The 26,338-nt window shown below is 43.7% G+C and overlaps 2 protein-coding genes across 2 annotated transcripts in view; both read right to left on the bottom strand.

Annotated features, from left to right (window-relative positions):
- Positions 1 to 518: 518 nt before the first annotated feature.
- Positions 519 to 6,484, bottom strand: TRIB1 (tribbles pseudokinase 1). The gene is made up of 3 exons (XM_090040636.1): positions 6,054 to 6,484; positions 5,156 to 5,448; positions 519 to 2,860 (listed from the first exon to the last, which is right to left on the bottom strand). Exons 1-3 carry the CDS (start codon positions 6,372 to 6,374, stop codon positions 2,392 to 2,394), a joined length of 1,083 nt encoding a protein of 360 aa, XP_089896762.1. The 5' UTR covers positions 6,375 to 6,484; the 3' UTR covers positions 519 to 2,391.
- A 16,293-nt stretch (positions 6,485 to 22,777) lies between these two features.
- The window catches only part of NSMCE2 (NSE2 SUMO ligase component of SMC5/6 complex), a 207,799-nt gene continuing 204,238 nt past the window's right edge, over positions 22,778 to 26,338 (bottom strand). Inside the window, exons 7-8 of the mRNA XM_090040635.1 lie at positions 26,119 to 26,225; positions 22,778 to 23,155 (exon numbers count right to left, since the gene is read on the bottom strand). Coding sequence (XP_089896761.1) covers positions 23,041 to 23,155; positions 26,119 to 26,225 — 222 coding nt within the window. The 3' untranslated portion in view covers positions 22,778 to 23,040. The remainder of the gene's footprint in view (positions 23,156 to 26,118; positions 26,226 to 26,338) is intronic.

Raw genomic sequence — 26,338 nt, 5'->3', positions numbered from 1 at the left:
CTGATGGGGTAGCATTTACACGCAGCGTGCACATATATACATGAACACACACATTGCGTAGCAATGGGAATTTGGGTCCTTATTTCTAAGACTGAATATCCAAAACCTGACAGTCAAAATTAGCACCTGCTTTTTGCAAATTGGAAACTTAATCTTTTGCCTCAGTTTCCCTATTAACAAAAATGGATGCACTGCATAGGGCTTTGGTGAAATTTAATGAATTACTAACCCCTGCTCCCCCTTTCTTCAAGACCCCAGGTGAAAGGAACTAGGAGGCATACCTTGTAGTCCTTATTCAGCTCTCCCTGAAGTTTACAGAAATGTTGAGTGAGGACTGCAGGGTCTGGTGCCCAGCAAATAGCATCATCTCCTGTATGACCAAACAGGCACAAGCAGCATAGGTTAAATATGCATCTTTGAGATCAAAACATGTTTAAAATCAGATATATATTAGCAACAAAAAACAGGGAAACTGAACCTGCAGATAGCAAAAATAAATAAATAAAAAATTGAAAACATGCATTTATGAAACCAGGTTTATTAAAACTTGCCAACAAGTCAGACTTTAACATCCAGGTTCCCACATATATACATATTTACAGGTTGGACATAGTGTTTTTACCTTTTGTGGCAGACTTGTCTACCCATATATACAAAATTTACTTTTATTAAGGTTTAAAACTGTATCACAGATACAAAATGTCAAGCAATCATGAGAGCTTTAGTGCAACAGAGGTACTTTGCCCTTCTCTAATGCTCATGATTCTGTCAAGTTAGTATTGCCAACAATAATTCACATTAAACTGATCTTTGACACCTCTGTTATTAGGACATACAAAGTACAGCCAAAACCCCCCCCCCCAAAACAGTAAGGTATGTACAAAGTACACAGTACATGAGGTATACATGGCATTCTCACAATGCGTGGTGGTACTGTAGCTTGCCACGGGTTAGCCCTTTCAAAGAACTGCATTGTTACTGTGCCGTGTCGTTGATGTACAGCAGTCATTCACCTATTTAACTCATTTGCTCTGAGAACCTTTTATACATCACATCTCGGCCACGTACTTAATGCAAATTAATATTTCTGTACATAATCAACTAGGTACACATGTGAAACAAAGCAGAAATCTTAGGCAGACCTGGATCTACTTATCCCCAACCCAGGAAGCTAATGATTTTGATGAATTCATTATCCACGTACATCTGAAGTATTACCAATCATCATGCAAAAAAAACAACAAAAACACCCCACAAAACAACTGTAGCCAGAGGCAGACTGAATGGTCGTTAGGGTTACTTGGAGATTCTTTTAAATTCCTGTTTTTGTACAGGATTTTAAACCCAGGAGATACAAAGGCTTGAAGAACTGAGCCCACAGGAAAACAAAAGTCTTTACATACGGTGTCTGAGATATTTCTTATCTTTGTTTTCCCAGATGAGGTGCCACAGCTTGGACAAATGTCTTGGTACACAGCTATGTAATGGGCATCCTCAGAATTAAAAAGGGCTCTGACTATGTGAAAAATACATCCAGGGTAGACAATTTCATAGGATATGCATGGTTAAGCTTAAATGCATTAAAAATTATTTTAATGTTCCGGAAGATGATATTACATGAAATAATCATGTATTGCCTCCTCCTCAAAGGGACGCTGGGTTAGTCTGCCCAATGCAAGAGTATTAATATGTGTTTCTTTTATGGATTAATAGCTTCATCTATCTGCTGCTAGTAGGTTCTACTTGACAACTGAGCAGGTAGCTGGACTTGGTAGATTAAGACTCCTCCTGCCATTAAAGTGCACTTACAGCCAGAAAATTAGTCTATAAAATAGGCATTATGGTGCCCCACCATGGTTCCCCTTTTACTGATTTCCATGTCAGATTTACTCAGTTTATAAGACCATGAAGTCTTTCTGTCTCGCCTCAGTTGTTTCACTGTCAAGACTGTATACTCCACTTCACTGCTGTGGAGTAAAGGAGGGAACCAAGCTGCTCATTTTCTGTCTCTTACATCAGAAGCAATAAGACTCTGCAGTCAAATTTCAGCTGGTGAGTTTCTCATTGATGGAGATCATATGATGTACGAGGCAGAACAGAGACCAGCTGGCTTTTCCACAGCTGAACTGTCTCTGCAGTACAACCAGTAACTACTTGCCGTCCAAATAAGTAGATATGATTCCTTACAGACACAGGGAGCACATCCAGGGAGCACTTGCCATTTCTGTTTTTTGTTGGGTTTTTTTTTTTTGTGTGTGTGTGGTTTTTTAAACAGTCACTTTTCTGACCATAATGGCACTTTCAGCATGCTGTGCATTGGCAACATGGAAAAAATGAAACCCTGAAAAGATGCCATGAGTGAGAATGGTGAGGTTTTTGAGGCTTTTGAGACTAACAGAAAAAGGAACTCATATCATCGCCGTCTCCATGAAATTCTGGAACAATTTGATCAGAACTTCCTATATCCTGGTCAGCATATCCAGGTTCCAAAACAGCTTCAAACCAAGGATGAAGCAAGATCTCTGGAGCTGTGAGTCTTTCAGATGGTTCCCGTCTCAGTAGGCTGCGGATGAGGCATCTGGCTTTGGGAGAGACGTAGTCAGGAATACAGAACTGTCCACGGCGGATTTTAGAAAAGAGAGTGCTGGGGTCTGAGTCATGGAAGGGATAGCGTCCTACGAGGAGGGTATACAGCATTACTCCTAAGCTCCAAACATCAGCTGATTTTCCAGAGTAGGTCCCTGTGGTGTTTAAGATCTCAGGGCTGACATATGCTGGACAACCATGTTTATCTGACAGAGCATCATCTTCCCCTTTGATTATGTGAGTGTCTTCTAGGCTTTCAAGTCTCAGCTGAGTCCTGAGGAATGAAGAAATGGAATTTATATGTTAAACAACCATTTTAATAAGCAGCACAGAGCTAGTTTAATAAAATGAGGCTACTATTACAGTCAGCTGCAGTTCATCTTGTACTAGCATGACCAAAGAGAGAGGAAGCCAGTTGTGAATGCTGAACAGAGGACCTCATACCGCTACCCCAAACCTGATCCGAGCGTAATAAAAAGTACACCAATGGGTATTCAGGTTAGCAAGCCATGGCGAACATTACCAGCTATAGGGAAATGTTAATACAATACATTTCTACAACTATAGCATTATTCCAGTTAATGATATATAGGCTACTGACGTATACCAAGTTTTCTTTGGCATAGGTTGAACTGTAACTATGATAGTTAATTTACTACAATGTTACGTATGTATTACTATGTCCAGCTCTAACTTTGTGCACACCCTGTACGACTTCATGATTTTAAAACTCAAAGTCCAGATCCTATTTGCATATGTAATGGTAATTAATCCTCCCATCTATTTATAAATCTTTCCTAGATAGCACCATTAATACATTCAAGGAAAAATCTTTCCTGCAAGTGCAGGCTCATCCTAGAGCTCTATACTGATTAGGTTAAATAGGAAGATTTTGCATTAGTTGAAGAGTAGAGTGATGGCTCTTCGAGGGCTGTCCTGCCTTCCAGCTTACTGGTGTGTAAATATGTTAACTGCAGTGTGTCCTTAATGTGACCTCCTGTCGTAATGTAAAATACCCATTGGTTCTGTAAACGGAAAATATGACTCAACCTATATTGCTGGCCTTTGATTGGCTGCTGTAGCACTAAAACTCTGCACCTGTGCTTGTTAGACTAACAGAGTCTGCCTTGCATTGCTTAACCCTCTTGTTGCCAAATGTGACGCATATGACATTAGCCTGTGCAATGAGTATTTCCAAATTAGCAAGACTATGTGCAATCTAACATTTCAGCAAGTGTTTCATCTGATTATGGGCGGGAAAAGCTGAAACAGTTTCCTTCAAGGGAATTACTGTTTTGAAGGCATACAGGCATTTTTTCATTCTTTCCTTTTCCAATTTTCTTTTTTTTTTTTCAAAGCCAGTGATCAAGTACTTGTCACTTTTTGTACAAAATAATGAACTAAAATATAAAAAAGTACTAAACAAGGTAATTTATGGTCTTTTGGTATATTAATACTGCCCTTAGTATAAAAAGTGAATTTTTTAAAGTGTTCTTTCCATTATTAATGTTGCTTGCTTGCGACAAGCTTTACAAGGTAAAGGGGGCTGGACTCGATGATCTCCCGAGGTCCCTTCCATCCCTAATGTCTATGAAATCTAATGTCTCTAAAGCAGTCCTTTTCAGCTGAGGTGACTAACTCTCTTCATCTCTTCAGCTTTGTTTACAGTAAATAGCAATAACAGAGCAGCAAGCACTGCAGAGGGACATCTGTCCAAACTTTCTCCCTCCCTCCCACCCATCTGTGTTAAAAGAGAAGTATTTCCACCAACTTAGGTTCTGTAAATCTCGTTTGTACAAATCTGTGTTCTGGGATGAACATGACCACTCACGGTCTTCTCTCCCTATAACCATTTCAAATAGCCTATTTCACATTTTTGTATTTCAGTGTCAAATGTACATTTCCTCTAGGGCAACTCCCAGACAATCTTTACTACGTTTGAACCCATGATTCACACAGTCTCATCAATTTTAGTAGGGCTTTGCACAGGGACATAAGTCAACCTACAGAGGCCCAAGTACAGCAGCGGGATCTGACTGATACATTCCTCACCTACTTCAAAAACAGAAGTGTTTCCTTTAGTTGTGTAATACTTTAATCCCTCTCAATTTTTGCTTGTGCCTTTTATTCATTTCACTTTGATTGATTCTCATGAAAAACCTACTTTCAACACTCAATACCAACCAAGCTCAAAGTCATCCTTTTGCATGCCAGGTGCCCCCTGCCCCCAACGCCCCCCTGCTGAGCTGCTGCTGAATTGGACAGAAACCCACCCCAGTAAGCACACAGTGAAGTGCTAAGTAAAAATAAATATGTACATATAAGAGCTGTGACACACGGTGGGGAGCAATAAAGAAATATTGTGCACAATACATGTATTATAGGCAAGAGCTGGTATATCATCCTATTTCCACTTCCTTACAGCATTTGCCTCAAACATGGCTGTTTTAATTCTAGCCCTCCCTGACGCTTTTACAAAAATCCTCATTAATTTGGACAGATTCCACAACCAAAAAAGGGCTCTCTCCCCCCAGCCCTCCACAAAGGTGGACCTGAAATCACGCCTCACCTTTCCTCGTTAGAAAAGACAAATTTCCTGAGCTTGAGGTCACCTAGCACGATGGCCGATTGATGGCAGTGAGCTACAGCAGAGACGATCTGCTTGAAGAGCCTGGCAGCCTCCTCTTCTCGCAGCCGTTTGCAGCTTCTCACATAGGAGTGCATGTCCCCAAAGTCCTTTTCAAAGAAGACATAGGCCTTGGTCTCCCCCAAAATTACGTCGACTATGCCAGTGATATTCCTATGCGATGGCAGCTGGATATAAGGTCGGATCTTGTCCTGGTAGTGTTTGAGAGGGAACACCTGTAAAGACGAGTAAAAAAGGACACTCTCCATTAGCCGGGGTGCTGAAGCCAGCTTCCCTTATAGCACCTTTCTATGGATAACGCAGCGGGGACAGGAAGAAACACCCTGGCCCTCCACAGCAGCCATGAGAATACAAGTCGGAGGGATGCTTTCAAATCCTGCCAATGCGAAAATCCGAGACGTCCCCAACGGCCTTGTGGTCGGCTTTGCCCAGGGGAGCACACATTGGGACTGAGCAGGCCGAGGGCTCGCACGGACAGGCGGGCAGGGGCCGAGGACGGGGCGGTCTGACAGCGCGCTGGGGTTACTCACATCCTAGCCCTGCCTGGGAACACCGCCGCACCGACAAGGTCCTCACAGGCAGGCAGGGCGACACGGCACTGACAACCTCCCCCATCCTCTCAAGCCCCATCCCAAAGTGGGCTCGGTAGGCGGCGGGCAGCAGGTGGCAGCAGCCGCCCGAGCCCGGGGAACAGGGTTCACACGTGAGGGGAAACTTCGCAGCGGCGGGGGGGGGGGGTTAGAACGTGGGGGGATGGAGCGCGGGGACCAACGGCCGCGCCGGGAGGAGGAGGGCGACGGCCCGGCCCGGCCCGACCCACCTTGCAGCGCAGCTCGCGGCCGGCGTGGATGTGCAGCGCCCGCGACGCGTGGTCCCGGCCGGGCAGCGGCAGCAGCAGGTATCCGGCCAGCAGGCAGGGCCCGGGGCCAGGGCCAGGGCCGGAGCCGGAGCCAGGCGCGGGCGGGCAGGGCGAGCCGGGCGCGCTGAGGCAGTCCGGGGCGGCGGCGGCGGCGGCGGGGAGGGGGTCCGGACCGAGCCGCGGGCACTTGGGCGCGTCGTCGGGCGGCGGCGGCGGGGGGCGCTTGGCCGGGGCGCGACGGCAGCGGGCGGCCGGCGGCAGGAGCGGCCCGGGGCGGCGCATGGGGGCGGCGGCGGCGGCGGGTCCGAGCGGCCCGGCGGGGAGCGGCGAGTGCGGCCGCCGCCTGCGCCTCCTGCCGCCGAGACTCGCTGAGGCTGGGCCGGCCTGGCCCCGGCCCCGCCCCCGGCCTGTGGCCCCGCCCCGGAGCGGGAGGAGGAAAGGGAAACAGCCGGAGCAGAAAGCGTGTAAGAGCAGATGGGGCAGAGAGGATGCCACTCAGGCGGCCGAGGATGAGGGCGGGGCTGGGAGCAGAAAGCGGAGCAGTAGATCGGAAAGGGTGCAGAGCAGATGAGGAAGGGAGCAGGAGAAAGCAGAGAAACAGATGGGGCAGGGAGCACAGGGCTGAGAGCAGAAAGCAGAGCAGTGAACGGGGCAGGGAACAGGAAGCAGAGTCGCAGATGAGGCAGGGAGCGCAGAGTAGGGAACAGAAAGCAGAACAGCAGATCGGACCGGCAGCGCAGGGCAGGGAGTAGAAAACAGAGCTGCAGATCAGGTACAGGCGTTCAGGTGGCAGCAGGGAGACTACAGGGCTAAACTACCTCCCAAAACCGCTGCCCCCACTGCCCTGGGGCATCGTGGAGACCGTCTGGCAGAAACGCACCCAGTTGGCTGCCGGGGTGACTTCCCTCACGTTCCTGTCCTGCCTGCGCCGAGGCCTTGAAGGTGGTGGCCATTTCCTCCTCACGGCAGCACGTGCAGCTGGGGATGACAGTGTCACTGCGCTTCCCCCCACTGCGGCATTACATGCGGCTCTCGTTCTAGTCACAGTTCTGAGCACGGCGACACGTTAGGTTAGCACTGGTTCATTTCTGATACAAGCTGAGACCTGGCCTTCCATTTTTACAGGTGCAGTTCTTACTTACAGAAATTGTGCTTGCAGCGTGAATTTGCAGGTGCCACGTTTAAGTACCCACTCCTTTTACTACCCGACTTGCGAGTGCAAGTCTGGACATCTGAGGTGGAAATATGCCAGTCATAACTGAACCAGCACGTGAGGAAAATGCAGTGTCTCTAAAAGTGGCTGTAATGTTTTATTCTTTAGCAGTGTATGCAGCTGGGAAATAATGCCAGAAATGTCAAATGCTTGAGCCTTATGAGCCAGCATAATCAAGTCCTTAAATTTCTAGGCTTCTCCATCCTTGGAAAGTACATCTGTGGATTTGGGGGCCTAGGATGGAGACTTTGTCATCTCCAAGTCCTTGGTCACTTGGGACTGGGAGAGGGGACCTGCAAAATGGTGTTCAATAGGTGGTCTTGGAAAAAAGCTTTCCAGACACAAAAATGGTTCTTGGACAAAGCAAAGAATCCTGGGCCCTGATCCCCACATCACTGCTCAGTGTCTGATGAAGTGAGCTTCAGCTCACAAAAACTTGTGCTACACCTCCCCACACCTTGGTTAGTTTATAAAATGCAAATCTACCCTGCCTTATTCCTGATCCCTATGACTGAAAGCTAAATCCACATATGGTTTTAAGGTCTGTGAGGCACAATATCACAGTACTATGATTCCACACCGGGATTGACGGCCTTGTCTCCTGCCACTTGGGATTCTCAGCTGTGATATCGTTTGTGGTGTTAGGTGCTTCAGCTGGGTCAGGCCTTTCACACCCCTCTCCCTTTTATTTTATGGCTAGAGCACTCAGCAGAGGACAAGAAACACAGATCCTGCTCCTCCTGCTGTGGTGTCAGGATTTGAAGCCACAGCTCCCATGAGAGCTTGCCAGGGACTCCAATGGGGAGTGCTCTCATTCTTGTTGGCTGAAGTTGTTCCACTTCGTAATATTTATTACTTAAGTATTCTTTGGGCCAGGAAGAGCATCATAGTCTCATGATTTCAAGCCTTCAGCTGGGAGACTAGGATTCCAGTCCCCACTTCAGTTAAACGTAGGTGTCTGAAGTAGTTTTAAGAGTAGAATTTGGACACTTCCAGAGTTAGGCAGCAGCTGGGTGAATATTTTTAAGCTCCCAGTGGTGCCTAATATGGCAGCAAGGACTGACGTGCCTGTGTGGGTGTAGCATTGTGTGTTTGTCTATCACAGACATAATTATATGGTACAGAGGAAATGTTGGTGGATTTGGTTTGTGCTACCCTGAAGCCCAACAATGGAAGGCAACCTGAACCAAGGGCTGCAAAACAAAAGAAAAACCCTGGCATGGCCAGACATCCCAAAAAGTCGAAACTCCCCAAACCTGTTATAATGATTAAAAATAATCAAGCAATTTCTCTAAAAATGGACCAATGCACACATCTGAGTTTTTGCTCAGGTTGAAGGTATGGAGACCAAGAAACAGGTAGCACACACCCGTCTACATCCCCTCACATAAACCCCCAATAGAAACCACTGGCATGTGACATGTATCACCAAGAATGCAGATCTGTACAGACAGTGCTTGGAGAACTGGAACTTTTTCCTCCTACACTCAATCTTTTTCTCCTTTTGGCTGTTCCACTTGACCTTTTATTTTTCCTAATTGCTTCTGTTCTTTCTTTTCCCCCAATGAACTATTTTCATCAACAATGGGAGAATTATTTATTTACTTTTAATAAGGAGGCTCCAGATGTGCACTATGGAGATTTTGTACCTGGCTGTGATGGTAGAAAAAGATCATTCAGATAGGGAGTGGCCAGTGCTTACCACTACACGGTAATACATTTCTCCTCAGTTGCATTTCCAAACCACTATTCAGTACTAGTGTTTCTTCTCGCTGCTATTCACTGTTTGCAAATACTCATGAAAACCAGTTAGTATTGTTTATGTTAATGTTTGCAGAATTTACATTTACAGTATTCGTATGTGAGTACATGGGATTTTGTGTATGATGAGGACTATTCACTGTGGATTACTCTTTTTAAAGAGTTTCAGTTTTTCTGTCAGGTCATGGAAACTACAGCTTACAAAGTAAGGCTACAAACAGATGTTGCGTTTGTCCCAGGATAAGCTATTTTAACCTGGGGCTTCATGCAGTCGTTCAGAAGTCCATGCTCATTGTCCCAGGATAAATCCTAAAAATGTGCATGGGACAAGAACTATTAACAGTTTATACTGGGACATCGCAAAATGCATTTAAATGGTTATTCTGGGATTGCATCATTGAATCAAAGGCAGAAAAGTGGCAGTGCATTCAGCTGCTTACTAAAACCTGATTGGAAGTGAGATGTGTCTACATGCCAGTCTTGGGATATATCTGTTCCAGGACAAACACAGGCACAACTTGCTCAGAGGCAAATGCAATGTTTCTTCCTATCCCAAGTGACCAGTTGCACCCTGTGATTAGCAAATACCCAAACTGAACAGCTTGCAAACCACATGCAGGCTGAAAATTGTGGCTGTAAATTATTAATAAATAGATTTTCCGAATAGGATTAGTTCACAAATTATTTGCAAATGAAAAAAAGGAGCAACATATGTTCTCATCATAGAGTTTAGCCAGCTGTAGTTTTGACAGAATTCTTCAGCAGGAAGAAAAATCTAAATGTGCTATTTACACATATGCAAATTCTTTGTAATCTAGCGGGGAGGTTTGGATAGCAAAACAATGTGCCTATCATCTGCTAGGTTGTTTGTTCAATTAGTGTAATATTTTAGATTTTTACTGAGCTTGGTCTATTTAAACAGAATGATGCAGAAGAACTAGCTAAGATCTCTTCTGTCTCATAAATCTCTATGAGTCTAAGAATGCAGGTATTTTTTGAGGTTCTTAATAGATAACCACACTGCAGAACGATACATGCCTTCAGCTACTTTCAGTGTATTTTAAGAAACACATGAAACTGCTAGATGACTCACAGCATAGCAGTCCCATTAATGCATTTGAACATAAAAAGCACATGTCAAAAAAGGGTTTTCCCAGGGGCTACATTTTCCCTTTTTACAGGAATATGATTCTATTAAAGGACTTTGGATTGTTTATAAGCAATGCACCTTCTCTTTCAAAACATGCTAGTTTATTTTCACTATTTTCTGGATGAAATATGCCTATCTGACAATCAGATTTTTTTTCTAATTCTTGGCCCTTTCCAGATTTCATTTGGTTTGTAGGATTTTGCTTTGGGAGAGAGAACTTTCTGTATCAGCAACAATGTAATGCAATATGATATTTTTGGCAGGGAGGGTCGATATGCATATGAACATTTTACACATGAGCAACAACTTTAATTCATCCAGTGGTGTATGTTCACATATATACTGCTTATTTTAGATACTAGTCAGACAGTCAAAGGCACACCTATCTATGTTAATGTTTGCAGAATTTACATTTACTGTATTCACATGTGAACATGTGGGATTTGTGTATGATGAGGAGGAGGAGGAGCAGTATTCACCGTGGGTCACTCTTTTTAAAGAGTTTCAGTTTTTCTATCAGGTCATGGAAACTATAGCTTGCACACGAGGTGCGAGTACAATAGGCGAGTTAAAGATTTTAACCAATAGCTAAGGCATGCTTATGCCTTTGGCCCCAATCCTGGAAAGCAGTTCAGTCAGAACTGTACAGAGAAGCACTGAGCTCTATAATCCTGTTAAGGAGAGAGACTTTATTGAGCACCCATTTGATTTGATTATTAGAACTCTTCTCCTTCCTCTCTCCTACTCCTCTTTATTGCTTCTTCTGACCTGCACTTGCACAGATTAGTCCTTAGTCTTGCAAACAGCCCATACCAGCAAATGCAACTGCATCAGAATTAAACCTTAGGCTTGCAAGGACTTATCCCTGTGGGCAAGACCCAGGCAGACACCCTTGGCCACCTAAAATGGTATTTAGATGCCTAATTCCAAAAACCATTTCAAGGAACACCTGTTCAGTAGCTAGCTAACCTTGGAGGTACCTACATTCATTCAGCAACCTGACATAAGCTTCAGGCTATGCACATGCCTTTCCCAGTCAGAGCAGGCAGGTGCCACCTCCTAAATCTCTTGAGGTATATTAGGTGTCTTTACAGCACACTCAACACACACCAAGAACAGCGAGTTCATCAGAAAACGCAGTACACACAGCTAGTGATGGTGGTACCCAGCTTTTGGATAGTAGCATACTGCTTATAGTACTGACCTAGGAAATGAGAAACTTGGTACACAGGCCTTCTTCAGCCAGAGGAGAGTTAAAACTGCATCTCCCACATTTCAAGAGAGTTCTTACCACCAGGTTATAAGACTGTTGGGGTAGGGGTGCCCTCTATGCCTCTTATTGAAGCTGGGGTTGTGGGGCAGCCAAGAGTTAAAGAGTTAAGGGGCTAGGAGAACAAATAAGAAAGAACATTGGGCTCCCCACTACAGAAATGATATGATACAAATTGGAGAAAGTCCAGCGGAGGGCAACAAAAATGGTTTGGGGGTTGGGGTACTTGACTTCTGAGGAGATGATGAGGGGACTGGGCTTATGTAGTCTAGAGAAAAGAAGACTTGGGGGGGGGGTGTTTAATAGCAGCATTCAACTCCCTGAAGGGCAGTTCCAAAGAGGATGGAGCTGGACTGCTCTCAGTGGGGGCAGATGACAGAACAAGGAACGATGGTCTGAAGTTGCAGCAAGAAAAGTTTAGGTTAGATATTAGGAAAAACTCTCACAAGAAGCTTAGTTAAACACTGGAACAAGTTACTCAGAGTGGGTGTGGAATCTCCATCCTTGGGGGTTTTTAAGAGCCAGTTAGACAAAGCGTTAGCTGGGATGATCTAGTTGGGGCTGGTCCTGCTTTGAGCAGGGGTTGAAGTAGATGACGTCCTGATGTCCCTTCCAAGCCTAATGTTCCATGATGCTATGTAGCCTGGAGTTTCTCAGAATAGTTCTTAAGAAGAGCCTAACTGAGGAACAGCTTAGTGACAGCTCACTGAGCAGGACTGTATTTTCCCGGTGGGGTATACGGAGCGGTGATATAAGAAACATCTCTTTGCTGAAGTATTCTGAGCAATGAGATGACTCAGACACATGTAGGGTGAAGCAGCAGAACTCTAGCAAACAGCTTTTGATTTTATAAAGGAGGGAACATGACTGACTGACTAAAAACCTGTCAGGCAGTATCTAAAAGCAGTCATAAAACCAGAAATAAAAGCAGCATTCCCAGAAATCTGTTGGTCCTGCAGTCTGCAATAATTCACAAGTGCTCCTATGTCACATGTTGTTCTTCACACATCATTCATTTGAATTCCTCTCATGCTTAGTCATTTGAACAGACCCCTGCTGTCAGGCTCACAAGCTACCACGGAAGTCCACTGCTAGGCAAGAGATACCATCACCCGCTGCTACCGCTGAGAAGCACATTGCTAGGTTGGTTCATTAAACAGTGAACGCTGACACACCTTTTTATGCTTTCTTAACCCCCACCTTGGTGTAATCTGCAAACTTGCTGAGGATGCACTCCATCCCATCTTCCAGGCTGATGTCATAACTCCTTTTCTGTAGGTTAAACTGATACAAAGGAACTACGAGTTCTGTACCCCCTCTGCACACACACAGAGCAACCCATAAGGATGGTGGGGAGCATTTGGGGATGGGTCAGATGAGTGGCTTTGGTGGTGCTTGTGCTCCTCTGTTCCTCTGCTGTAAAGTGGATAGGGGCAAAATATGAAGATACTCCAGGACTGCTGCAGTTGGCAGCAGAGGCTAAATTGGTCCCAAATAGGTCAGTGATTAATTTAACTCCAACTGCATCTATGACGACTCCCAATCAATGTATTTAATGTTTTGCATCTCAAGATGGGTAATACTGCATACCACATTAGTGCCAGAGCATTTGAAAACTGAAGGGGTTACTACTAGGAAAAGATGCTGACTTTGTGGATTTGTTTTGCAGCCTGAGCCCTGGAGTAATTAAATGCTATTATGAGCCAGACATACAGGTTTGTGTGCTCAAATAGGGGCATTTGTGCACCAAAACCTGTCACGCATGCCCTTTGCAAATGCACAGCATTATGATTGGCCAACCCCACTCTGCAATGGACACTTAAGGACAGTCCTAGCTCCAGTGGGGTCACAGTCCAAGGGCATTACCTGTCCATCAGGATTGACTCTTGCCCTGAGAGGGTTCATTAGCAGAGCGCAGCACCTATCTGAACAGGAGCACCTTGCATGACTTGCAACCAGCTTGGAGATTTTACTGACCAGTGAATGCCTGAGCTGAGTGTTGGGAGAGGCCTGGCTAGCAAAGTGGGTTCAGAGCAGTGACAAGGTGGGGAAGGTTTTTTCAACACACCAGTGAGTAGATTTTTTCTCTATGTATTCTTATTAAAATACTTGTTCTCTGCTTTGGGGCTTATCTTTTCTGGCTTTATTTCTTGCACCGGCAAGATTCTAACTAAGAGTGGAGAGATTCGCCTGGTTATTAGTGCTGCCTCTAGCCCTCCCCTTCCCTGTTGTGTTATTTTATTTCTTTACAGGAATTTCTGTCATGTAGCATTCATATGCCCGCTTATCTGGGTCTCATCCTCTCTGCCTTCACCTACATGCTTCTATGATGGATCAGTCTTATATCCACAGATACTCAAAAACTGTTTCAAGCAAACCGAGTCCCCACTTCCTTTAACTAGAACAGCTTTAGACAATGAGTATTCCACAACCACCTCTCCCTCTCTCTTCTCAGATGCTTGAGACACATTATTAAAGTAACGAGATCTGTCTCATGGGATTCCCAGAGTAAAGCTAAATTAGACCAGGCCACTTAAGTGTTATAAATACCCTGTCTGTCAATGGAAGAAATGAAAAAAAAAAAGTAGTTATCAGCCAAAAAAGCTGCACCATACAAATGTTTTAGCTACTATTAAACTGCCAGGCAAAACCAGAAGTAAAATATCTTTCCTTTTACATGTTGCTTCATGCTTTGGGATGATGATTTAACCAGTAATAGTTTTAAAGAATCAGTAAATTAAATGCAGCAAAAATACTATATTCCATTATGAGTGTGTCAAACTCACCTGTATGCATGGACTGGACACTGATGTGGCAGTGGTAGTGTGGCAGGCAACAGCATGGGGTTAAAGCAGCCATTCCTTTACCACCCCCCTCACATTTTGGAGGCAGGTCACACCCCCATTCATCCTGCCTACAATTCCCAGCCACACTAGGAGCACATGAGCCAGACGATATGGCTCTATGGGCTGGATCTAGCCTTCAGGCTGTACATCTGACACCCCTGCTTTATTATATTGGTCATTTTGTGGCCCCATTTTTAAGAATTTGTGATGGTTGAACAACTGTGAATTCACAGTTTGTTCAGTAACCTTTGGGCGAGGGTGAGATTTCTCATGACTTCTTCTAAAACAGAAAAGGGCCTGCAAATCATAACTTACATCCCTGACTGCCTGAAGCTTTACACATGAGTGCCAGGAATGAATAACAGATTTTATGGAGAAACACAATTTGAAGTACATTAGAGGAATATAAAGTGAAATCCTAAAACTGAAGTGGTAATGACATTCTGGTGTGTTCCCAGGAGCCTTCCTAGAAGTGCTAGGGATAGTATTGGCAGGAAATTTGAATAGTTGCTTGTGGAAAGATAATTGTTACCAAATTCAAATGATGCAGTCTTATGAACTGTATCTTCTGACTTTGCTTGCTCCTTTCTTTTTTTAAAGCATGAAGGCTTCTTCTGTGATGTCTCTTTGAATGCTCAAATTGGAAGTTCAGGTTTTAAACCTCAAATCATATTTTTGCTTCAAAAGTCAATTGCGTAAGTTAACAGTGAATGAGTGTCACTCAATTTTCCTTGCGGCCAAGATGGTATTATTCATATTGAAATTGCAAGCACAAACTTCCTCTGGTATATTCCTTGTGCAATTTAATTTGCACACATGCTTTCAGCCTCTCCTTTTTGCTTTTTTGGAATAACATGAACAGAGTCAGTTAGAGCAAGCTGCTTATTTCAGGATCTGATCCTGTAAAGACTTACACACACCCCATAGCTTTAAGCACTATGAGTGAAATACTGTCCCTTCAAATCCTGTACCCATTGAAGAGAACAGCAAAGTTCCTATTGACTTCACTGGATACAGAATTTCAACCAATAAGCAGTCCCTTTGAAGACAATGAAACTATTCATGCTGTATGTAGCTAAACACATCCATGAGTCTTTACCATCTTTTCCTGTAATTTGTCTGCTTAGTACTCGCTCTATCACCATTTACCTTTGATATTTACTGAATAGTGACTCAGAATCTGGTGGCAGAGTCTCCCATCCGGATGTATGATTCCTTTCTGAGGATTTAGAAAAAATTCTTTCTTTGATTATAGTATTAAAATATTTTCATAATAATTCATATTTTGTAAACAGAAATATTATTTTCTCACAGCTAGATCCTATTTCATCTATTAGGCATCCAAATGTCCCTTAGATTTCTCAGTGTAAGGTTATTCCTTTCACCTGAGTCCCTGAAAAACTGGTAACACATCTGCTTTTGTACCATGTCTTCATCATAGCCTTCAGACTATGTCACAAAAAGTGTTGAGGAGGACCAGGACCCATCCACTTCTTGCATTAAAGGTTTTCAGGGGCTTCAGTAAGGTAGAATAGGGTTTGTACTAACACTCAATGGCTAGCTACAGACAGTCAAAAAAGACTGAGGCGTAATCAATTCAATCTTTGCAGGTCAGCCTAAGATCCACAGATTAAATTGAAACAGACATTTATGTTTGATACAGGATATGCAGCGATGTGCCTGCAGTGGCTTAGGCCAGAAGCTGGGAGGCACTAGAACACGGCTCTCTGGCTGTGTTCACTTCCTCTTCGTGCTGCCCCTGAGGATTTGCAGTCCAGAATTACAGCAGCAGGACCCTGCAGGGTTGCTCATCACTTCTTCCTGCTTCCAGGTGCCTCTGTGATTTGTAGTCCACAGTTGCAGCCAGCAGTACGTTTGAGTGGGGGTTTGCTTGGGTGGAAGGCAGTCCCATGCCCTGCTGTATCCCCAGCTGGGCTTGCCCCCTCACCATCAACCAGCCCTCACTACTCCATCTAGGGAACAGAGGGGTGGATAGGGCAAGCCCTGCTCTCTGGAGCAGACAGCCCTGCCCAGCCCAGCCTAGCCTGGGGCTGGAAAGCATGCTGGGGGACTGTGATTTAACTTGAACCAAGAAGGGGCCTGGGACAGAAATTTTATAAATCAGTTAAGCCTGATACTACATTCAGTCAGGTTTATCTTAAACCAGATTCAGCCATTTTGAAACTGGTTTATGTGCACTGAGCTTCTGTTCTGTTACAGGTTTAAACCAGTTTCTGATCACTTAAAACAGTTTGTTGCATAACTTCTGTCCCTAGTCATAACATCCACGCAGGTGCCTCGTGAGCAAAATAGGAACCAGCCCTCAGAGTTTACATACAATTGCTTGGTATTTGAACAAGGGCCAAATTCAGTTTGGCCCTTGTTTCAAATACCTGTATGTGTCCCAGTACCTAAAATCTAAGCATCTTGGCCCAGGAGAGCAATCCAGTTTGGCCAGATTTAGGTGCCTGAGATCTCTGTACAGTAAATGGGGAGCCTTAGGTGACTTAGTGTAAATACCTGTGCACTTTATATAGAAAATGGAAAGAGGCATTGCCTCTAAAGAACAATGCAGAAAGTCTGGAGGCACTTAAGGGCAGTGAGAACTCCCTTCTCACTTCACAGCAGGGTCCCTAACCACCAGGGGACGCCCTCTTGTTGATGGCGCTCCCCTGGGAGAAGGGAGTCCTGGCTTCTGGTCCCTGCTGTCAGGCTTATTTTCGTTAACCAATGCATCTCTAATGCAACCTACACAGAGTCCTAGCAGGACTGGAACCTAGGACTCATCCTGTCCATGGAAGCACAGTAACCACTGACTTGCACAGGCAAGGTCCCTCTTGCTCTCTCTATCCCATTGTTGGCTACCAGCGCCTCAACTTCAAGGGGAGAGGGAGAGTGCCCTCACTCAGCCTATTCTATAGCTAGGTAGTTGTAGAAGGCAGTGTGAGAACCAGGTTCAAATTGCATCACAGCTTGCAAAATCCTGGAATAGAGGTCTCCAGCATCAGAACTGTGATTGCCTAGCACTTTTTGGGTGAGTACTCTCATCGTTATTTTTAGTTGAATTCAATACAGTCAGCATGAATTAAGTGTGCTCAAAGTAGTGTTAGGGATCGGGTCCCTCCTCCCCAGCATCAAACTGGACTGCAGTGAAGCTTAGGAACAGCTAGGTTCCTACATGATCAAACCAGTTGCTTCTGCATGGAGTCTAGGTGTCTACAGAAAGTTTTAAACCAAAATGTAGGCATCACTCAAGCCTGCTGAGTTTTGTGGCTTGCAGAGCAGGGCCAAACTGGATCATTCTTTGGAACTCAGGTGCTTAAATCCTGCCCAAGTCCTACTTAAGCACTTCTGAAGCTAAACTGGATTGGGCTCTACATTTGTATTGGGAACAGGACACCATCTATTTAAAAATTACCGACTAAAGAGTAAAAGGAAGAAAAAGAGCACAGGACTCTTATAGTTGTGCTGCTCTGACAGTGTGTGTGGGGGAGAGGCTTTTTAATTACAGCAGCTCCGAGAGCCATGCTAATTAAAGTGCCCAAAGCATCACGTGTATTAGCATCCCCATGCTGAAAAATGGTGGTGGGGTGCTTTGAACTAAAGCTCGTTGATTAATTAGGCCTGCTCTGACATGCTGTAATTACAGTGCGTAGGAACAGCCTCCCTGCACATGTATAGGCACTCACAGTTCTGTAACACTTTTCATTTAGAGGCACCTCAGCAGGAAGATGCCCTTCAGTTTAAGCTGTTGCATGCTACCATTACTGAAATGGAGCTATGAAGAGAAAATATAGCTCCACAAACCACCATAAGACCAGTCAGCAAGTCTTTGCGTACTGGAGGAGATATACATACACTTAAAACTCAAATAAAATTTATTTAGGAAAACAGTAAATTCTTAAGTTAACATATCAGCCACGATACCAGGGCTTGTAACTTCTACTGCGGAATGACATAAAATATTAATGACCACAGATAGTTCAAACCTCTCTCTAGGTATGAAGTCATAATTATGACAATAAATAGGAAGAGTTACACTTACAAGACTTACATCTGCTTACCACTTCCTGCAGCACCTGTATTTGCGTTAAGCATTTCCAAGAAAGCACTGCTCTGGCCTGGCACTTTTTAATCTTCCAAGCTGTATGAGATCACAGCCCAAGATGGGTAATGAGGAATATATCTGTAGTTCAGAGGAAACTGTGCTCCTTTTAACACAAGTGTGCAATTATTTTTTATCTCTGTGACAAGATCCTGCATAATTCATAAATACACTTCATGAACTCCACTTACTTGAAAGCCTCAGAGACAAGGGTGGATTAATGAACGGACCCCCTGGGGCACCAGGGGCAGCATGGCCCAGGCAGGCATCCTGGCTGCAGGCATCTGGACCAGGCAGCGCGCATCTCCTCCTCTTCAGCTGGGCCAGGGCCAGGGGCTAGGGGAAGGCATGGGGCTCCCTGCAGGTGGCGGTAGCTTCCCAGGACCCTCTGCTGCCATGAGGCACCACGGGTGGTCCCACTTCTGCTCTCTTCTGCCATAGGTGAGTGGAACAGCCCCACCCTACCGGGGCCAGCAGAGGGGTGGGTGGGCAGCAGGGTGTGGTGCAGAGCCCATGCCCCCCAACCCGGCCTTGGCCCTGGCTCATGCTGCAGCACTGGTGGACTGCAGCCCTGGTGGTGTGACACCCGCTGGATGGAGGCACCAGGCTGGGCCGGGGCTGCCTTCACCTTAGTGGCATTCACATCCCCTGGCTCAGCTTGGACATGCCGAAGAGGCCAGGCAGACCCAGCTGCAGCCCCCTGGCAGATGCAGCGGGAACCTACTCTTGCCTGGTGAAGGGCCCGCAATTTTCTGTTTGCCCAGGGCCCCAATAAATCTCAATCCATCACTGTTCAGAGGTAATTCCTAAGTTTAAAGTGGGGAATTCTGTTTAATTGGAGAATCTTTCTAAGAGCAAGAACTTTAGGACACCATTGAAAACAGTACTGCAGGACTCTTTTGCCTGGTTTTCTAGACCAGACTTTCCTATAAGTACTTGAGGCCTGGTTCCCAATGACTGTAGTAAGTGAAAGGTGCTCAGCACCTCTCAGAGTCAGACCCCTGACACACAGATCCCTTCCTTTCTTCCTGAACCAGGTTTGAAATCACATACTTTTAAGACTTCTCTTTATCAGAAAAGGCCCAAATTTGATTCTTTCCTCAAATTACTTGATGTCAAACCATGAGATAAAAATACTGTGAGTATTTAAAATATGCATGTTTACATATGCTATCTTATGGCCAAAACAGATTAAGATTTGAAACTTAAATTGCAGTTAAGTTTCCATTTCTATGAATCATAGGGATCAGCTTATTTATAACAAACATTTCATTCTTATGTTTTAATTCTCTGAAGCTAGTTTCTACTAAGGGTGGGGGGGAGGAGTATTTCTGCATAACCCAGACCACATCAGAATAAGTGGCTTACCTACTTTGCCTATTCTACTAAATTATTCCGAAAAAGCTTCTTGTAAATGAAAGCAGAAAGAACAATTAATAACACCTCCTGCCATATTTATGCAACAGTCTGAATTCCTTGTAAGCTGTAGATTGCAGTTGTGGGCTGCACTCTCGCTACTCCGGGCAGCTCCCCCAGCATGAACCAGCTCTGAGCATTGTGAGCCAGATGCCAAGAGAATTCTCTTTGTGCAGGAATGTATTGGAGCTGCCATCAGGTGTTCTTCTGCCACCCTGCTCATCTCAGAACTCGCATGAACATGACTGAGATGCATCCACAATGAGCTCTTGGTATTGTTGACAGGTGGTGTATGTTAGAGTGGTCTTCAGGCTGCTCTAACCTACATCTAGGGAATATCCCAGTGCCTAGCAGTGTTCAGATTGGGAAAGTATAAAAGGCACCCCTACACCTAACTTACACAGCTGTGCCAAGTGCTGATCAAGCTTTTAGTATTGCAATATCCATCGGAACATTATGGACAAGTATCAATAGAAATAGCAAACCATCCATTCTATACCCATCCCTCAAAAGAAATAGAGAACTATTCATTCTACACCATAAAGGGCAAAGACTAGCTCTCACTATTGCTCAGCAGAGTTCAATAACGTAACACTGAGAAATTCACTGATCCCATTAGGAGCTCTAGGCACATGATGAAATGACATGGGTTGAGCTCAACCACACAGCTCAGAGAATGCAATTCACACAAAGACAGCAATTAGTGTAGGCAATCTGTTTTAGCAATGGGAAATCTATGTAATGTATAATTGATTTTTATTGTATTTATATATTGTGGTCAGTAGTCCTGATGTGTTTTGATCAAATATAATTCAGGTCACTGCTATTACAGTGAGGTACTGGCTATTCTTATAAAGAGGTTTCTCGACTTATAAGAGGAACCAGCATCAGTATAAATAGAAATGTTTCTGAAGACATCATCTGTAATGGCCATTAAAGGGAGGAAAATATCACTCCCAGCATTTTCCATTTACTTTGCTTGAAAAGTGAAAGGATTTCAGAATTTATAGGCTGTGCTTTGTACTTGCTATTCAAGTCTCCTGACTGCACAGACACTGCCCTACCCAAGCTAAAGGAGGAAAACAAGGAAAATCAGCCATTGTGAGGCAAGAATGTGCCCATTCAAAAATACTTTCTACTTAACTGTGCAAGTGGGTGCTGAAACACTTGTTTTCCTTAAATGCTGTGTTTCAGGTTTGCTTTGCTATTTTTTACATCTCTAGCTGCCTAACTCAGGCATTTTACATATCGTATGTTAAGTCCCTGACCCAGAGATAGGATGAGCACCTGCCACTCCTACTAAGGTTCTCCACTTCTCTGGATCTGGACCAAACTCCTTCAAAGTCTGGGAAACAAATGTAATTGAGAGAGCGATCCCTAGTTAAGAAGCACCCACTGGAACAGAAATGTGTTGAACTGATGAAGAATATCAGCGTATCACTATGTTAATGGGACAAGACCAAAGCAAACCAGATCATACTCTGGTGCATATTAGAACTAGGTATACCCTGCCACTGGCCTCCATTTTGTGCGCATAAATTATTCAGAGTACAATTCTGATACTGTAATTTATATTTCTGAAGGGTTAAAATTCCTTGTCTGCAGACACGTGCAAGGATCTAGACATCTACTTGACCTAAATTTGGGGTGATAAGTTGTTAGCTTCAACTGTATGCACAATTTTGCACCAGAAAGAAGAGGCCTGATGAATTCCAGGGTTAAAGCTGGGCCCATAAAGCGCAGCGGTTATGCGAGTGAATCAAAAACATTTCTACAGACTTTCAAATCAGTATTTCTCAGAGATTTTTGTCTTTTTCAGAGTGCCATAGTCAATCTAACCACAGATCAAAAATGAAAGGAAAAAGGTTCAGGGATTCAGGGCAGTCACTTTCCCATTTATTTTAAACAATATATTATAACTCAAGACCTCTATTGCAGTGTTTGACTGAAAGTTTCTTCCTAAGTGTAAAGGGTTAGGTTTTCATGAGACCTAGTGATTCTGATTGCCTAAAATGAAGTACATACCAGGGGCCTGATTTGTAGAAAGATCAGTACTCCCCCATTTTGATAGCCAGGGTTCCTAAACAAGCATCAGTTTGGACATCCAGAAACAAAGGCACTTACAATCATCAGTCACCTATGCAAATGTAGGCCAGCATGCTTTCTGCATATCATGGAGAATTACACAGACTTCACAGGAAATTTCTGTGAAGTGCTGTAAATGTGGAAAGTATTCTGTTAATGGCAAGTTTTAGCTCCTATTTTAGGTTTGAAATTCATTTTTAGATTAACATGCATTAATTATGGAGTTACACATTGAATACACAGCAGATGAATTTGAATTAACAAAACTTTGTAAAGCTGATATTACATAGCAACTAAATATGCCCCTATGAATAGTGTCACTAACACATATACACACACTAACACACAATATAACACATATTCTTGTATCTGCTAACTTTATACACTTTAAGGGGGACTTGCTATGTAGTTATTATCTATGCACTTTGTGGATGAAACCTGTTTTGTAAATAAACCCATTCCCTTCACCTAAAACAATAATGTGAACCTGCTTGGGATTTCTATATACAAACAATCTCAAAGAAATGCCTTTACACACCAGAAGCAGAGCAGAAATAAGGGCCAGAGCCTGCAATTAATAACGAGAATTGGGAAAGATCCTCAAATTCAAGATGCAGATGTTCAGCCCTGCGGAAGGCCTAGGTGTATACCCAAAACAGGAGACATCCAATTTACTTGTGAATACCTTGGCCATAGAGCCTCCTACCACAGACCCACTGACTACAGAGATTTCACCGGGACTGCTTCCAATAGTAATCATGACACTTGGTATTGGCAGGATTGGGCTTTAGATTTGTAGGTCTAGAATACTGACAAAATGAGCAGTCTGGCAAGCAAAGTTAGATTTTGCAAAACATTTTATTGTCAAAATGCAGGATTTTAGAGTCTTGGGGAAGAGGGGGAAGCAAGTTAAACTGGAATGCCTTATAGTTGGCAGTTTAAAAAAATGCTTTCATAGTTACAGCTGAGACCTTCAACTTTGCCTGCAAATGAAACACTTTAAATAACAATCAGTTACACAACCTGCTTACAAGCAGCAGCTTATCTCACAAGACCTCCAGTAACAAATTTTCTTTGTGGCAACAGCATATCCAGCTGATTTCTACAGTGTTGACCGGCTTTGTTTATTCTGGCTGTCAATCCTCCTTTTAAGTGCTTCATCTGGCACAAGATCTGATCTTTTTACATCAAAATGGTCACAGCCAATCTCAGGGCATCTGTTAAAAAGAGGAGAAAGACTCTAACAAAATACATTTGTAATATGAAAGTAGTCTTTGCTGTCTCCCTTCCAACTTCTCCACCCCTCCAAATTCACTTTCTATCAGATATTGGCTGCATCTTTTTCTTCATAGGAAAAAAAATCTCTGTTGGAAAAAAAATCTAATTAAACAGGTGGGAATGGATGGCTCAAACAAATGAGTGTGATGAAATATTCAACCTTTCAGCTGTAGGTCACTGACTTGATTCTGGCATGAGTTACCTGGGGAAGTGATAAACAGGAATATTGTTGACTGCATTCCTTGTATTTTATTTTATATCTGGAAGTCATCTGGTTTCTACAGGGAAAGATATTCAGGGATTCAAGGTCTTTCTTCATGGGTGGCGGAACACAACATGTACAGCAGATACCCATAGTTAAAACATGAGAGCTCTCACTTTCCTTGGAGCTCTGTTTTTTTAGGAAGTGTGACAGGGAAATGGAAGTCAGCACTTGGAGCTTCAGCCATTTGCCTTGGGCAAATCACCAAATCACTTCATGCTTCAGTCCTCCAACCTATGAAATAATTAGAATAGTACCTTGCCTGCTAAAAGCTTTGTGAGGATTAATTAATTATCATCCAGTGCCTTGAGAGCTTCCTATAAACATCTTTTGTAAACACGAGGTACTAGCAGAGCCTCCACAGCAGTGGAAGGCGTAGGGACAGGTGTCAGGGATGCCATGCACTCTAAGGTGCAGTCAAATTGATCTTGGCAGAAGAGCCTGTCTGTGGGTGCATTAAGGGGACTGTGGGCAAGTCAGGTGACTGGCTGATGCACAGCCAGTGGCCTGTGAAGTGCATCAATCAGATCCAGAGGCCTCAGATTGTAAGTAAAAAAAACCATGTGCATGCCATAGCCAGTACTGCAATCCCTTGCCTAGTTATGTCTGCAGCTCTAGGATGAGGATGGAAGAGGATTCAGTCTCCCATTCCTTTCTCCCTCTCAGCTGTTTGTGCTCCCCTGACACAGACCACTACTTTGGGTTTTGACTCGGAATCCAGGAGTTTGCCCTTAAACCATGGTAAAGATATTGTTTTTCCCCTGAATATGGCTGTCAAGAATGCAAATGGAAATGTCCCCACTGGAGGTGGGGGCCTTAGGGATGAGATGGAATAGGATCCCCAGACTGTGGCTTTTCAAAAAATGACTCTATTTGTCAGAAAAATGTTGAAATTACATAACTTGGCTCACTTAAACCTATATATACATGCAGAACCAAGAGTTGAGGGTAGACTGCCCACAAAACTTTCTAAACTGAATTAGAGTAAAACCCAGTTATTACTCATCTATACTTCTGATGTTCTATATGATTATGTCAGAAAAAAATAAAGAACCATAAAAGCATATGTTAACATTGCAAAGTAACTACACTCAGAACTACCAGAACTGAGGTTGCAAAGACCTTCTTAATTATGGCGTTTTCTAACTTCTTGATTCCCCTCAGTGATAATGTGCTTTCAAGGTGCGATTTTTGTGTTTAAATTTCTTGGTCTCTCTAGATGGGAAATAGAAGACCCTCATCCCCAAACCAGCTTCTGTCTCTCCCATTCGGCTATTATACCCAGTAACTCCTCCTCTCAGGTGCAGGAATCTTGCTCAGTCCTTGCGTCCCTGGGAAAGAGCACACTGCCATTCTGTGGGCATAGTGTGCGAGCAGGACAACATGCTTTTTGGAGAATTGTGTTGCTGTTCTCTACCCTAAAGGTGTATGCAAACTGCAGTCTTCCTGAAGCACAAAGCTTGGCCAAGTTTGGGTGAATGTTCACAGGTCAACAAAAGGGCGATCCCTGATGGCAGTTACAAATGGGGTGACCTCTTGTAAGTCCCCACTCAAAAGTATGAGAAGATCTAGTGTCTTCAATGGAAAGACATTTTTAAGAGATGTTCTGATTAAAGTTAAAAACAAAACAAAGCGAAACAAAACATCAGCCTAAGTTAGAAACCTGGCAAGGAAAATTTTGAGTATATCAGTAAAATTTTGGGAAAAGTTTTAAGTGTCTAGAGAGAGGGCCTTATGATGGAAAGTGACAGGTGATTTTAACTCCAGATGATGCTACCAACCCTGCCTGTAGTAAAAAAGAGTTACTGCAGTTGGTAAGTCTAGTATAACTCATTCTTCTTTTTGATCATTTTTCCTTTTCCTTAAAAGTTTATGATTTTCCATATTATTTCCTTTCTCTTATTAACCTGGGAAACAGAAATCATCAATAGGGATTACACTGCAATCTTTTTTCCTCATGTTTGTAAAGGAGCAAGTTTAATTATTTTTTTCAACAATGACTCTCAGAGTTTCAAAACCACATGATACATTATAACCTCATAAATCCAGCATGCCCAGGACCAAGCCCCTGCAGGAAATTAGAAAATTCTGTTTTTTTAAATTTGGAGTAGTGGCCGGTCACGCATCACAGAGGAGGGAGGCATGTAACAGTGACTGGTCCCGGAGTGGCAGCTGCACACGGAGTGGGGTGGTGGATGGTCACGTGCAAGCTTCCCCCTCTGCATCTGGAGGAGTGGGAGGGGGAGGGGAAGGAGAGCTTAAAAAGTGCCAGATTTTTGAGAATTCTGGATTTTTGATATCCAGCTTTATGAGGTTATACTGTAGTAAAACATGAACTAAACTTTCAGAAGTGAATGCTTCTCTCTGTTGTTGATGGCTTTTTCAGATCTTCATTATTCCACTGTGCAGGGACAGTGAATGGTTGTTACTTCCTCACATGCTTCCTGAACATTTCCTTAGATATTGCTTTCCTTTTAAAAAGTTATGCTCCATGTGTACTGTGCTAATGAGGAGACTGATGTGAGGCAAACTAAGTAATATTTCCTTCAGCCCTGCCAAGATAAATGTTTCCTAGAAGTGAAGTAAGATTCTACTAACACAACACGGCAAGTAATTTTCCACCCATTCTTGCCAGTTTACCGTGCTTTTTTCTTTTTCTGTTCTTGTCTTTGGATCATTTTTAATATGGCTTCTTCTTCATAAGCATGGCCGCAGACTTTATTTCGAACTGGCCTCTTCATTTCCACCTGCAATCAATAAGACTATTTCACTGACCAGATTATGATCTTGAATACAGTCTCAGAATTACTATGGGACATGGACTAATTCAGTTAGTTTTGCTAGTTCAGTTTCACTAGTT

Source organism: Crocodylus siamensis, chromosome 3 (genome assembly GCF_052110815.1).
Source record: "Crocodylus siamensis isolate JL-2025a chromosome 3, ASM5211081v1, whole genome shotgun sequence".
In the NCBI taxonomy this organism is placed as follows: domain Eukaryota; kingdom Metazoa; phylum Chordata; order Crocodylia; family Crocodylidae; genus Crocodylus; species Crocodylus siamensis.
The sequence above is the reverse complement of the archived record's forward strand: the minus strand, read 5'-3'. Positions and strand labels throughout refer to the sequence as shown.